This window comes from Mesoplodon mirus, assembly GCF_964341445.2.
Source record: "Mesoplodon mirus genome assembly, chromosome: X".
Lineage (NCBI taxonomy): Eukaryota > Metazoa > Chordata > Mammalia > Artiodactyla > Ziphiidae > Mesoplodon > Mesoplodon mirus.
In genome coordinates this window covers 76,787,779-76,803,317 of record NC_138981.1, presented here as the reverse complement: position 1 = coordinate 76,803,317, position 15,539 = coordinate 76,787,779, and the positions used below count along the sequence as shown (strand labels likewise).

Sequence of the window (15,539 nt, the reverse complement as noted above, 5' to 3'; positions counted from 1 at the left end):
ATTAGAGAAATGCAAATCAAAGTCCAATGTGGTATCACCTCACTCCAGTCAGAATGTCCATGAAGAAAATATCTACAAATAATAGATGCTGGAGAGGGTGTGGAGAAAAGGGAACCCTTTTGCACTGTTAGTGGGAATGTAAATTGATACAGCCACTATGGAGAACAGTATAGAAGTTCCTTAGAAAACTGAAAATAGAGCCACCACAAGACCCAGGAATCCCACTACCTGGCATATACGTTGAGGAAATCATAATTCAAAGAGTCCTGTACCACAATATTCAGTGCAGCACTATTTACAATAGCCAGAACATGAAAGCAACCTAAGTTTCCTTTGACAGATAAATGGATCAAGAAGCTGTGGTACCTTTGAATATTACTCAGCCATAAAATGAAATTAAATTTAGTTATTTCTATGAGGTGGATGGGCGTAGAGTTTGTCATACAGAGTGAAGGAAGTCAGAAAGAGAAAAATAAATACTGTATGCTAACACATACATATGGAAACTAAAAAAAAAATAAACAGGTTCTGACGAACCTAGGGGCAGGACAGGAATAAAGACACAGATGAACAGAATGGACTTGAGCACTCAGGGAGGGGGAAGGGTAAGCTGGGAAGAAGTGAGAGAGTGGCATTGACAATATACATTACCAAATGTAAAATAGATAGCTAGTTGGAAGCAGCTGCATAGCACAAGGAGAGCAACTCCATGCTTTGTGTCCACCTAGAGGGTTGGGATAGGGAGGGTAGGTGGGAGATGCAAGAGGGAGGGGATATGGGGATATATGTATATGTATAGCTGATTCACTTTGTTATACAGCAGAAACTAACACAAGAATGTAAAGCAGTTATACTCCAAAAAATATGTTAAAAAAACCAAAACCAAAAGCAAAACAAACAAAACAAAACAAAACACAAAAAAACATAGTAGGGGATTTCAATACTTCACTTTCAATAATGCATACAACATCCAGACAAAATATTTCCTTATTAAAGGAAACAGTGGACTTGAACAACATTGTAGTCCAAATGGATTTAACAGACAAATGCAGATCATTCCTCCCAAAAGCATTGAGTTCACTTTTTTCTCAAGTGCACATGGAAAGATTTCCAAGCAGATCACGTGTTATGTCACCAAAATATCTGAACAAATTTTAAAAGATTGAAATCCTACCAAGTAACTTTTCTGACTACAATATAATAAAACTTGAAATTAATAAAAACAGTAAAACTGAAAAATTAACAATTATGTGGAAAGTAAGCAGCATACTATTGACCAACAATTGTGAAAAAGAAAAAGTCAAAAAGGGAAATAAGAAAATATCTAGAATCAAATGAAGATGAAACCACAACATAGAAAAACTCATGAGCTGCAGCAATGTTGTACTAAGTGGAAAGTTTATTATGATAAACATTTCCATTAAAAGAAAAATCTCAAATAACTAAGCTAACTTCACACCTTAAAAACCTAGAAAGAGAGCCAAAATTTAGCAGAAGGAAGGAAATAGCAAAGATTAGAGCAGAAATAAGCAAAATAGAGAACAGAAAATAATAGAAAAAAAATGAACAAAACAAGAGTTGGCTTTTTGAAAAGATAAACAAAATTGGCACTTAACTAGACTAACTTAGAAGAAAACAGGATAGACTCAAATGATAGAATCAGTAATGAAAGAGAGGAGACATTACAACTGATGTAGAAATAATATGGATCATAACATACTGCTATAAACAATTATATGCCAACAAGCCAGGTAACCTAGAATAAATAGATAAATTTCTAGAAACATACAATTTACCAAGACTGAATCATGAAGAAATAGAAAATTTGAACAGACCTATAACTAGCATGGAGATTAAATCAGTAATCAAAAATATACCAACAATAGAAAACGTCACTTGTTTCATTATTGATTTCTACCAAATATTTAAAGATGATTTAACATCAATCCTCAAATTTCTTCAAAATATTGAAGAGGAGGAAAGACTTTCCAACTTATTTTATTTGACCACCATTATACTGTTACCAAAGCCAGACAAACACAAAATGAAAAACAACTATAAGCCAATATCCCTGCTGAACATAGATGCAAATATCATCAACAAAATGCTAACAAACAGAATCCAACAGCACATTCAATATAGAGTTAGAAGTCCTAGCCAGAGCAATCAAGCATTTGGAAAAATAAATGCATTCAAATCAGAAAGGAAGAAGTATAATTGTCCCATTTTGTAGACAACATGATCTTATATATACAAAACTCCAAAGACTTCATAAAAAAAGGGTTAGAACAGATAAATTCAGTAAAGGTGCAGGATACAAAATCAACATGCAAATATCCCTTGCTTCTCTGCATATTATCAATGAGCTACCCTAAAAGAAAACTAGGAAAACCACCTCATTTGCAATACACGATAAAGAATAAAATAGTTAGGAATAAACTTAACTATGGAGATGAAAGACTTGTATACTGGAAACTACAAAAAATTGATGAAAGAAATTAAAGAAGACACAAACAAATGGAAAGGCAATCAATGTTCTTGCATTGTTAGAATCAATATTGTTAAAATGTTTATACTACCCAAAGCAATATGCAAATTCAATACAATGCCTATCAAAATGCCAATGGTATTTTTTTACAGAAATAAATAAAAAAAGGGCTTCCCTGGTGGCACAGGGGTTGAGAGTCCACCTGCTGATGCAGGGGACACGGGTTCATGTCCCAGTCCGGGAAGATCCCACATGCCATGGAGCAGCTGGGCTCGTGAGCCATGGCCGCTGAGCCTGCGCATCCAGAGCCTGTGTTCTGCAACGGGGGAGGCCACAACAGGGAGAGGCTCACGTACAGCAAAAAATAAATAAATAAATATATAAAATAAAAAAATAATAAAATAAAATTCACATGGAATCACAAAATATCATGAATAGCCATACCAATCTTGAAAAAAATAATAAATCTGGATGCATCACACCTACTGATATCAATATATATTACAAAACTACAGTAATCAAAACATAAACACAGACATATAGACACAGATATACAGACAAATGTAACAGAATAGAGATCTCAGAAATAAATCCATAAATATAAGGTCAACTGATCTTTTACAAGTATTTCAAAAATACACAATGGGGAAGGATAGTCTCATTAACAAATGGTATATAAAAATTGGATATTGACATGTAAAAAAATGAAACTGTAATCTTACATCATACACAAAAATTAAGTCAAAAGTGATTAAAAGTTAAATGTTTTAAGACCCTAAACAATAAAAGTCTTAAACTAACACTTAGAGGAAAATCTTAATGGCATTGGTCTTGGCAAAGATTTCATGGATATGACTTCAAAAGCACAAGCAACAAAAATGAAAATAAACAAGTGGGACTAGATCAAACTACAAAACTTTGGCACAGCAATGTTAACAATAAACAGAGTGAAAAGGCAACATATAGAATGTGAGAACATATTTGTAAACCATATGTATGATAAGGGGTTAACTCTAAAATATACAAATAAGCCTTATAAGTCAATAGCAAAAAAATTAACCACAGTCAAAAATGTACAAAGTGATGTATGGGAAACCCACTCCACAAGCCTGAGAGAAGGACACTTAACCCTCTAGAAATGGAACAACTCAAGAGTGCCCTCCAAGAAAGAGAAACTATAGTAACCAGGTTCTTCCCACACCCACCAACCTGGTCCTCCACCCCTTCTGGCCAAGAAACTGGGTGTCTCTAAAACAGTGGAACAGGATAGAAAGGCCAGAGATAAATCCCCCTATGGCCACCTAGTCTATGACAAAGGAGGCAAGAATATACAATGGAGATAAGAGGTCCTGGGAAACCTGGACAGCTACATGTAAAAGAATAAAATTAGAACACTCCCTAACACTATACAAAAAAATAAATAAATAAACTCAAAATGGATTAAAGACCTAAATGTAGGGCCAGATACTATAAAATTCTTAGAGGAGAATTTAGGCAGGACATTCTTTGACATAAATCACAGCAAGATCTTTTTCATTCTACCACCTAGAGCAATGAAAATAAAAACAGAATTTTAAAAATGGGACTTAATTAAACTTAAAATCTTTTGCACAGCAAAGGAAACTATAAAGAAAATGAAAAGGTCACCCTCAGAATGGGAGAAAAAATATTTGCAAAAGAAGCAACTGACAAGGGATTAATCTCCAAAATATACAAACAGCTCATGCAGCTCAATATCAGAAAAAATATATATACAAACAAACAACCCAATCAAAAAATGGGCAGAAGACCTAAATAGACATTTCTCCAAAGAAGACATGCAGATGGCCAACAAACACTTGAAAAGATGCTCAACATCACTAATTATTAGAGAAATGCAAATCAAAACTACAATGAGGTATAACTTCACACTGGTCACAATGGTCATCATTAAAAAAAAATCTACAAACAATAAATGCTGGAGACTGTGTGGAAAAAAGTTTACCGTATTGCACTCTTGGTGGAAATGTAAATTGGTACAGCCACTATGGAGAATAGTACGGAGGTTCCTTAAAAAATCTAAAAATAGAATCTGCACGCGCCGCGCACCAGGCCCGCCCCTCCCCACCGCGCTGGGCCAGGCCAGCTGGCTTAGCCCTCTCCGGCTGGTTTAGGCTAGTTCCCGGGTGGCGCACCGTTCCAGAACTTTCCGGGAAGCACCGTGCTCTGTGTGGGTCAAGGGTCGAATCACATCATTTCCGGGAGGGGAGGCGAAGGGTAAGTACTTTCACCTCAGCCTGCGGCTTAGAAAAGCCTAGAAAAGCCTAGAAAGAGATCCTCTTTTCTTCCGCCTACCGGTCCGCGCGTCAGTAGCCTGCGCAGAGCCCAGGAAACGAATCGTGGTGCGCGCTGGTGCGGCCGCCCCTTTTCACGGGGAGGGGCCGGGGCCGAGGGCGAGCGCGCCTGCATGCTGGGAGGTCTTTTCTCGAGTTCACGTGGCAGGGGGGTCGGACTGCGGATCTCTCCTGTGCGGCGGCGGCGGCCAGAGAGTGAGAGTACGAAGTGTTGCAACCCGAGTCATGGCAGGACAGGCATTTAGAAAGTTTCTTCCCCTCTTTGACCGAGTAGTAGTTGAAAGAAGTGCAGCCGAAGTTGTAACCAAAGGAGGCATTATGATTCCGGAAAAATCACAAGGAAAAGTATTGCAAGCGACGGTAGTAGCTGTTGGATCAGGCTCTAAAGGAAAGGGTGGAGAGATTCAACCAGTTAGTGTGAAAGTTGGAGATAAAGTTCTTCTCCCAGAATATGGAGGCACCAAAGTAGTTCTAGATGACAAGGATTATTTCTTATTTAGAGATGGTGACATTCTTGGAAAATACGTCGAGTAAAATAAGTCACTATTGAAATGGCATCACGTGAAGCTGCCACTGAAGTTCTGAAATCTTTCATCATGTAAATAATTTCCGTGTTTCTTTTATAATAAAGTAATGATATTCAGTGTCTCTGAAAAAAAAGTCTAAAAATAGAGCTACCATATGACCCAGCAATCCCACCCCTAGGTGTATATCTGGAGAAAACCATAATTTGAAAGGCTACATGCACCCCGATGTTCATTGCAGCACTATTTACAATAGCCAGGACATGGAAACAACCTAAATGTCCATCAACAGAGAAATAACTAAAGAACATGTGGTACATATATACAATGGAATATTACTCAGCCATAAAAAGGAATGAAATAGTACCATTTGCAGAGACGTGGATGGACATAGAGATTTTCATACAGAATGAAGTAAGTCAGAAAGAGAAAAACGATATTGTATAATAGCTCAAATGGTACAGGTGAACTTATCTGCAAAGCAGAAATAGTCACAGATGTAGAAAACAAACTTATGGTTACCAAGGGGGGAAGAGGGGATGTGGAATGAACTGGGAGATTGGGATTGACATATATACACTATTATGTATAAAATAGATAACTAATGAAAACCTACTGTATAGCACAGGGAACTCTACTCAGTGATCTGTGGTGACCTAAATGGGAAGGAAATCTAAAAATGAGTGGATATATATATATATATATATATATATATATGGATCTATATATATATGTGGATCTCTCTCTCTCTCTCTCTATATATATATATATATATATAGATCCACATATATATATATGGATATATATATACATATATATATATGGATATATATATGGATATATATATACATATAACTGATTCAATTTGCTGTACAGCAGAAACTAACACAATATTGTAAAGCAACTATACTCCAATAAAATTAACAAATAAATAAATAAATAAATAAAAATAAAAACCTGGAAAACTGCAGCCCAAAAGACCAGCTCACTCTTAAGTGGAATGGACCCCATTTGGTGATGCAAACCACTCATCTGCCCGGAAGTTGCAAGAGGTCACTCTATGGGGATATCACACTCCAGTGAAGGAGAACCCCAAACCCCAACCTCCAAAGAGACAACCTGGGGCAATGGACTGCCTTGACTACATGTGTGAACCTCTCTTTGACCTGAAGCTTCTCTTCTGAAAAACAACAGATGTGTGTCCCAAAAGAGCAGACCACTAATTGCAAGAATTGCTGCACTCAGAGGGGAGCTAGTGACCTTGACTGGGGAAACCTTATAAAACACTGTCACCATAAAAATGTTGGGCTTCCCTAGTGGCGCAGTGGTTGAGAGTCCATCTGCCAATGCAGGGGACATGTGTTCATGCCCAGGTCCAGGATGATCCCACATGCCATGGAGTAGCTAGGCCCGTGAGCCACGGCCACTGAGCCTGCGTGTCTGGAGCCTGTGCTCTGCAATGGGAGAGGCCATAACAGTGAGAGGCCCGCATACTGAAAAAAAAAAAAAAGTTAACAGCCACTGTGGTGATGGTGGCCAAGGAGACCAGCCTGGACTTTAAGCTATGATAAAAGTCTGCTGACTCACTGTCCAGTATGGTCCTGTGTGACCATGTTGCCCTGGATTATCTGTTAGCTTCCTGGGGTGGGGGGGTCTGTGCAGGCCCAGTAAATCGAGCTGTTTTTATGTGGATGCAAGTGGCCTAATTGAAGAAAGTGCAGACAGACCACTGGGAAATGCCACCGGGCATCAGAAACCAGGTAACCCAATCTGGCTGAACTGTTTGGAGCCGGTGTAAAGCTGGCCCACCCCTGCACCTCTGGGTTTGGACTTTTCCTGGGCCCCTTAATGACCTTTAGATTCTATAAAACTCCAAATGGCATTTGCTCAGGGATAGAAAAGGGCTGAGGCCTTGGGGCAACCAGATGTGTCTAATGGTGGCTGGGAGAAGTCCTGCTCCTCCCCCCAGGTCATGAAGACCCACACTCAGCAGGAAGCAGTTACAGGAGGTGGACCTGCACCTCTCAGCACCCCTCAAGAATGAGGAGAAGGAGAGACAGAGGAGAGATGTGTCCATTAACAAAGTCCATTAACAATTCCCAGGGAGTGAAACATAGAATCTGGGTCATAAAGCCTAACCTTTTTTCTTTTCTGCACAGGGTGCCTCATGCAGAGACCTCGCAACCAGCCCTTCAGACCAGAGTTCCTAGTGCAAAATGGCTAGGCCGACACCTCAGCTCAGTGGACCGAGTGCAGAAGTGCTGCACCCAGCACTTGGATCTGGAACCATGAGTCACATAGCTGTGCCCAGTGGGGAAGAACTCCACACCCCTCCCCACTTACAAGAACCCTTTAAAGCAGCTCTGTTGATGGTGTTTCTGGAAGAGTGTGTTCTTTAGAATACAAGTTCACACCTGTCCATTATTTGATCAAAGAATAAAGCTTTCCTTTACTTCTGAACTGAACTTGGTCTCGTTCTGTTGGCATGAGGACACTGAGCAGAAGGACCTTGGTGGGAACCAACTTGGGATGGTCAGTAACAGAACAGGAATAAATCAAACTCTCTTCTGCCCAGTTATGGTGTGTGATATCTTCTAGAGACCTAGATATGGGAGAAACACTGGTCTAGTTAAAATAATTATTTGTTCCTTAAAATGAATGTAGTCTGCATAGTTCCCTTGAAAAGTGATATCTACCCTTAGAAACTTGTGCCTCACCTCCTGATAGAAGCCAAGTGAGCTTTATAGACCTTCTTGCTCTACCAGATCAAAGACTTGAATAAACAGACACTCACAAACCTCTCAGAGCTGGGATTATTGAAGGAAATCCATTGTCCAGGAGACCCAGTCTCACACTAAACCCAGGAGCCAACAGCATCAAATTGTTTTCTCTTTCAGACACCCTTACCCTGCTGACATGTGCCTCAAAGAATGCCCCTGTTACTCTATACTGAATGATTTAGACTTGAAACTTGCATGAATGGCCAAGGGAATGGAGCCTGATTTAGGTGATGGGTGCTTCATGGGAATGAGTTTTTCCTAATGAGGATAGGTTTCCTGAGGAGATGGGTAGAGATTCACATGAAGAAAATTGCAAGGGCCCTCAATAAAAATTCAAGGGCAACAGGGGAAAAAAATGGCCTAAGTACTTGAATAGGCATTTTTTCAAAGACGTGCAGATGGTGAACAGACATATAAAAAAATCACTAATCACTAGAAAAATGCAAATAAAAACTACAATGAGATATCACCTCACACCTGACAGAATGGCTATTATCAAAAAACAAAAGACATTGTGTTGATGAGGTAGAGAAATTGAACTCTTGTACACTGTTGGTAGGATTATAAAATGGTACAGCCACTAAGGAAAACAGCATGGAGTTTCCTCAAAAAACTAAAAATATTAGTACTGTATGATCCAGCAATCTTACTTTTGGGTATATATCCAAAATAATTGAAATCAGAATCTCAAACAGATATCAACACTCCCATGTTCTTTGTAATACTATTCAAAATAACCAAGATGTGGAAACAACCTAAATGCCCATTGATGATTGAGTAAAGAAAATGTGTATTTTTCATTTCAGTTTTGTATTCTTCACCTCTAGTTGTTCCTTATATTTTCTCACTCTTTGTTTAAAATGTCTGACTTCTTGCTCTGTGTATCCATTCTTCTCCTGAGTTCTTTGATCATCTTTGCAATCACTACCCTGAACTCTTTCTCAAGTAGGCTGCCTATCTCCACTTCACTTAGTTCTTCTTCTGGGCTTTTATCCTGTTCCTTCATCTGGAAAATATTCCTCTGTTGCCTTATTTTGCCTAAGTTGCTGTTTTTATTTTTATGTGTCTGGTAGGTTGGTAATGTATCCTGACCTTAGAGAAGTGGCCTTTCACAGGGGACATCCTATGAGTCCAGGCAGTGCACTTCCTTCTTGTCACCTGAGCTATATGCTTTAAGAGTTTCCCCTATGAGGGCTGCATGGGTCCTTCTATTGTGACAGGTCTTGTGGGCAATCTGAAAGACTTGGTTGGCCCCAAGTCTGGTTAGTTTCCAGTCACTGACTTGTGCAGAGGCTACTAGCCACTGGTTGGTGGGACCAGGTCACCAGGCAGCTGACTGAAGAACCGCAGGGGACCACAGGGCTAGTGCTGGCTAACTGGTGATCAGAGTCAGGAGCCAGGAGGTTCCACCCACTAGAGGGAAAAGTCAACTCCTGGGGTTAATGCCAACCTACTGGTGAAGAGAGCCAGGTTCCTGAGTCTGGTTGCAGGGTTCCTGAGTCTGGTTGCAGGGCCCAGGGGGTCCCAGAGATGGTGTCATATTGCTGGTGCATGGGGCCAGTCCCTGACAGTTGGGTATGGGTCCAGGGTATCCCAAAGTTTGTGTTGGCTTGTAAGTGGGGGGAGCTGGCACCCTGCTGGTCCCAGGGCAGGGTCTAGCCTGTTGGTAAGCAGGCTGAGTCTGTGGGTTGCAGGATTATGTTTTTCTTGACTCCAGAGTCTGTCATCTGGTGTGTAAGACTGGTTCCAAGGCTAGAGCAGGCTCCCTGGAGGGCGGGACCAGGGCCCGGGCCATTGTGGAGCTGGTGCCTGCCTACATGTGGGTGGAGCTGGGTCTGGGGCCCTCTGGTGATCAAGGCCATGTCCAGAGATGGCTGTGGACTCTGGGGGTTTCAAGACAGGCTTTCTACTGTCAGGTGGGGTCATGTCCCTGCCCAGTTTGTTGTTTGTCCTGAAGCGTCCTTGCACAGATCTCTACAGACAGTTGGGCCAGGGTAGGGCTGGGTTCTGAGGCTAATAACCTAGAGGGAGGATTCGACAATGGTGCTCACCAGCACTAGTTTCCATGTTATAGACAGGTTTCCCCAAAATGTCTGCTACTAATGTCTATGTCTCCAGGGTGAGGTGAAGTTTCCTCTTGCCTCTACGGAGACTCACCAAGATCAGCAAGTAGGTTTGACCCAGGCTCATATCCAATTATTTCTTCTTGCCCTGGGTCCCAAAGCATGTGAGATTTTTTGTGAGCCCTTTAAGAGTGAAGTCTCTATATCCCCCAGCCCTCTGGGGCTCCCAAGAGTAAGCCCCACTGGCTTTCAAAGCCAAATGTTCTGGAGGCTCATTTTCCTGGTGTAGGATCCCCAGGATAGTGAGCCTGATGTGGGGCTTGACCCTCTCATTCCTTTGGAGGAACCTCTGCAATTTAATGATTCTTCCATTTCTGGGTCACTCACCTGGGTATGGACTTGAGTATATTGGGAGTCCACCCCTCCTACCCATCTCACTGTGGTTCCTTCCTTGTCTTTAGTTGTATGTCTTTTATGATAGGTTCCAGTCTTTTTCATCAATCGTTGTTCTGCAAATTGTTGTGATTTTGGTGTGCCTGTGAAAAGTGAGTACAGGGTCTTTCTATTCTCTTATCTTAGCCAATCTCCAGATAATGTACTTTTAAAAAGAGGTACAAGAATATATATTTTGTTTTCTTTTTTTTAAAGGTAAAACTAACTCATTTTATCATCTAATACATATTTATCAAATTGTTCTAATAAAATACAAGCAATTAACAAAAATAAGTTCTTATAGTTAATCTCATTACATAAATGACATTCAGAGACTCCTTAGACAAGATTTGCTAAGGGCTCATTTACTTTCTGATAAAATCTTTGAGGTCCACAATATGAGCTGTGTTATTCCCTATCAGCTTTCAAATATTGCTGCAACTTTAACACAAATATTTTTAGGTGAGATATTCAGACATGTAAAGCCAGCGAGTACTTCAATAGCTTCATTGTGTAAAAGCAAAACTATTTTAAAACCACATGCTTAGAGTGAGATTTAAAGAACACAAGACATGACCGTGTTGTTTTTTAGGAAGCATGCTGATTTGATAGAGAACTGAGCCCTGGCTCTGCAGCTCTATGCTTCCAGTTTTATTTTAAATGTCTTTAAATTTTGCAGTTAATCTGAATTTTTTTTAAATTTCTTGTAAGCATTACTGGCTAAATTGGGAAGCCATTTTGTGACAATGGAATCAGCATTGGACAGGGTACAAGGAATTGTATATTTTCATCCCATTTAGGCCACTCTGAGGCCGTGGAGACTACCATTTCAGTTATTTGAATCTTAGAATGTACTTCTTATAAGTGGCTTTGATTAGTTCTGCACTTCCCAAACAGTGTTTCACAAAATACCAGTTCTAAAGATCCAGTGACAATAAAAGCTTCCATATGCACATACATCTGGGAAGTGCTACATAGTGTATTTCATCTTGGAGAGTCAGAAACACTCTAGTTCTCTTAAAGGCTCCGAGAAGACCCACAGGAGAATTTTTTTTTTAAGAAAGCAAACCAAACTGTTTAAAATTTTCTGATTCCGAATTTTCTAAATTTCACAAAAGAATGTCTTTTTCAACACATGACCCACTTTAATCCAATAGAAGTGGTTTAATGAACACACTATAGAAAACTTTAGCATAGATGATCTTCATTCGTTTAACGTTTCTTATAAAGATAGATCATTACATTTTTTTAAAACAATGGCATATAATGTTACAAAGCAGACTGAATAAATATAACATACATAAACTTATTTTCATAGATACTTTACAGATTGATATATTCTTAATATATGCGATTATCTAATTATCACCATAATCTATTAATTATTGCACATGGTGGGCTTTTTCTTATTGAATATTGTTGAAAATGTCTTTACTTCATGTAGAGGTGAAGGCAACTACTGCAAAGTTAACAAATACCCATGATTGTTTGTGACTAACAAGCTGAAGTATTGTCATGAGATTTTAGAGAGAAAATGTCTTTTACTTGGTAATTTTATCTTGTGTTGAATTTTAGCTCCAGGCATTATTTTTTATTTAATTGGCAGAGAAAGAAATGTTTATGTGATTATGATGAACTCTGTTCTTATCAAATTTTGTTTACAGAGTCTTGGAAATGGTCACTCCATGGGGCTTTGCTGACTCTGGGTCTGCAAATATCAGTCACAGTTATATATTCTATAGTATCTTTGCACTACCATGAAAAATTCAGTTGTTTGCTCCAAGTACATTTTGTCTGATCCAACTTTGATATATGCCATATTGTGTATGTTCTCAGAAACCTGTGAAAGGAAAACTACTGTGATTCAGAGTTTAAAGTATTAAAAGAGGTAAATTTGTTTTTGTTGTTGTTGTTGTTGTTGTTGTTTTGCTAAACCACAAAATACATTCATTATCTCCTAAGCCAGTCAAGTTCGCCCAGTAGTAACTAGTTGTCCAGAGTATATTAAACACTTTAGGAATTGTTATTAACTTTTGTGGGCCAAAAGGATGTCATTTTCTGTACTGAAACAGTAATAAATTATGAGTTAATTCATTTTTCAAGAGTGTTCTATTTTCTCCCAGTTTATAGCATAGACACTGGAAATATTTGGTTTGATATTTTCTAAAGTTCACACTTTTACTCTATTTGTAATTTGGGGTTCTGTAGGCACTAAGAGGCAGTGACATTCAAGCAGAAAGTCTTTAAGGGTAAACCAACTTTCTTAGCTGATTGATCTTTCTATCATTTGATCAGCATTTGGACATTTTAGATTCTGAAGGTCAAAAATAAATCTTTCTTATATTTATCCTTAGTCTAACTACATGTGCAAGGCCAATAATATGTGATAAATGTACTCAAGTAATTGTTTTCTCTAACAACATAAAGTGTTTTTAATATAATAAATTCTCTTTTCCTTTCATTTTTAGAATAAACACAGTTAATGCATCCAAATAAATGAACTTCTATTGTTTATTTATGTTATTAGCATTTAATAATAATGAATAATTTATTATGATAAATGAACAATTTATTGTGATAAAAGGGTCTTTTTTTGTACAGTCATACTTGATTTGCTGTAACAACATATCTTGTTTGGATATTTTAAATGTAATTATTTGAAAAATTTGTTAATATAATCTTTGAATGTAATTTTGTATTGGTACAGTAGCTTTGTATATCTCTCTCCTTACATATATTCACATACATATGTATCTATATTTATCTAGTCTAGGTGATTTTTTAATCTATGGAATATATACATATATATGACCTTTGAAGAGATCAAGTTTAACATACTGAAAACATGTAAAAGGTCTACTTTTTTTTTCACTCAGCATCTATTCAGCATCATCTTATCCATGACGTTATTTCCATAACACAACTCCGATTTTGCCACTCCTGTCTTCAAAAATTTTCAAAACTCAAATTTGTTGAAATATATTACATTAACCTAACAGTCAAAAATCTCCATCCTGGATCCCATGACTCCCCTGAGAGTTTATTTATGATATCTCTTCTGTTTGGAATTTCTAATTCATAATTCATATTTGAATTATTTTTGTCAAAATACTATCCATTCTTCAAATCTATCTAACACTCCCTCATTCATGAAGTTCTTTTTAATTTCTCAGTTGAAAAGAATCTGTCACTCATGATGTGAGGGACATTTTAAACCATTTGGCCCTAGATAAATCTGCCAGTGGACTGTAGTCACATGAGTGAGGCCAAGTCCAAAACAACCACCAAGTCAACATAAAAAATTTTGAGAAATAATAAATATTGTTGTATTAAGGTACTAGGTTCTCGGGGTGGCTAATTATTGAGCAATAGATAACTGATATTAATTGCTACCTAAGACTTCATGTACGTTTTAGTCAGTAAAATAAACTTGTCTTACAAGAATGCCTATGAAAATTGACCAGAATGACTTCATGACCTGCCTATGAAACTAGAGCATATGCACAAAACTTTCCATTAAGAAAGGCCATCAGGGGTTTCCCTGGTGGTGCAGTGGTTGAGAGTCCACCTGCCAATGCAGGGGACATGGGTTCGTGCCCCAGTCTGGGAAGATCCCACATGCCGTGGAGCGGCTAGGCCCATGAGCCATGGCCGCTGAGCCTGCACGTCCAGAGCCTGTGCTCCGCAATGGAAGAGGCCACAAATGTAAGTGGCCCGCGTACCACAAAAAAAAAAAAAAAAAAAGAAAGGCCATCATCAAACATATTATATGTTATCACATTTTTATGTGCATGGTAAATTTGGTCTTGCTATACATTTTAATTTTCTTGCAGTGTACTGAGGCTGGAAATCTAAGGACTATATTTCCAGACCCCTTGAAGCTAAAGTAAATTATATACTGACGATTGTATGCTGTCTGAAATTTCACTATTATGGAAAGTGAACACAAATATTTGGTGGAGAGCTATCTGATCTGCCACAAATACTCACTATGTACCTGGTACTGTGAGATTCAGCATGAAATACAATTTCATTAAACATTTAATTTGTTGAAGTAAGCAAAAGATTAACTGTATTTTTATAAAGGAATACATCCCCATGCACAAAACATATGGACAAGGATTTTCAGAGAAAATGGTTTTCCTCTTCTAGTATATTATTAGTTATATTGATATGCTGCCCCATTTTTGATAATGTAATAAATAATTAATAAAAATTCTCAGCATGCTTTGATAAATATTAAAGCATGTTTCTAAATCTTGCAGAATTCAAAAGGAGATGGAAAATAACCATGTGTTAGATAAAAAGAGAACGTACAGATGTTTAAGTTTTTTCAACATGAGAGCTAACATAGTTTTGTAATTAAAATGTGTCATCTATCCAACTAATTTAGGACATTAGAATACTTCCCTTTAAAAACACAAACATATAAACTTGGGAAATAATTTAACCATTAAGAGTGTTGGAATATAACCATAAGCTTAGACTAATAGGAAAAGCTACATTAATTGTGTTTTATACATTTACATGGATCAAATTAAAATATTTTATTTTTAATGTAGGCAATATCAGGTTCAGATATGTGAGAAACATGACAGTGAAATAGTACTGACATAAAATAGAAAATGCTAGTGCTTTGAAAATAGATTTTCCTCACTAGATTTAATATATGAAAATTTGGATTGGGTAAATATGTACTGAGAAATATAGTGAAGTATTACAATTCAGTACAGAAGTTTCCCTATTGTAATCATCTTAACACTCTGAACTACTACCAAAAATACAATTTTGATTTACGTTTTATAAACATGAATTTAAAAGAGAAAAATCGGGCTTCCCTGGTGGTGCAGTGGTTGAGAGGTCCCCTGCTGATGCAGGGGACATGGGTTCATGCCCCGGTCCAGGAAGATTCCACATGC

At 38.1% G+C, this 15,539-nt stretch overlaps 1 protein-coding gene across 1 annotated transcript; it reads left to right on the top strand.

The window, feature by feature from the left end:
- Positions 1-4,863: 4,863 nt before the first annotated feature.
- LOC309796596 (10 kDa heat shock protein, mitochondrial-like) lies at positions 4,864-5,481 on the top strand. The gene has a single exon (XM_082609828.1). It carries the CDS (start codon positions 5,047-5,049, stop codon positions 5,353-5,355), a length of 309 nt encoding a protein of 102 aa, XP_082465954.1. The 5' UTR covers positions 4,864-5,046; the 3' UTR covers positions 5,356-5,481.
- The last annotated feature ends 10,058 nt before the right edge of the window (positions 5,482-15,539 follow it).

Bases quoted from the DNA above. Each gene is read 5' to 3' on its own strand.
- LOC309796596 (XM_082609828.1), top strand. From the start codon at position 5,047: ATGGCAGGACAGGCATTTAGAAAGTTTCTTCCCCTCTTTGACCGAGTA.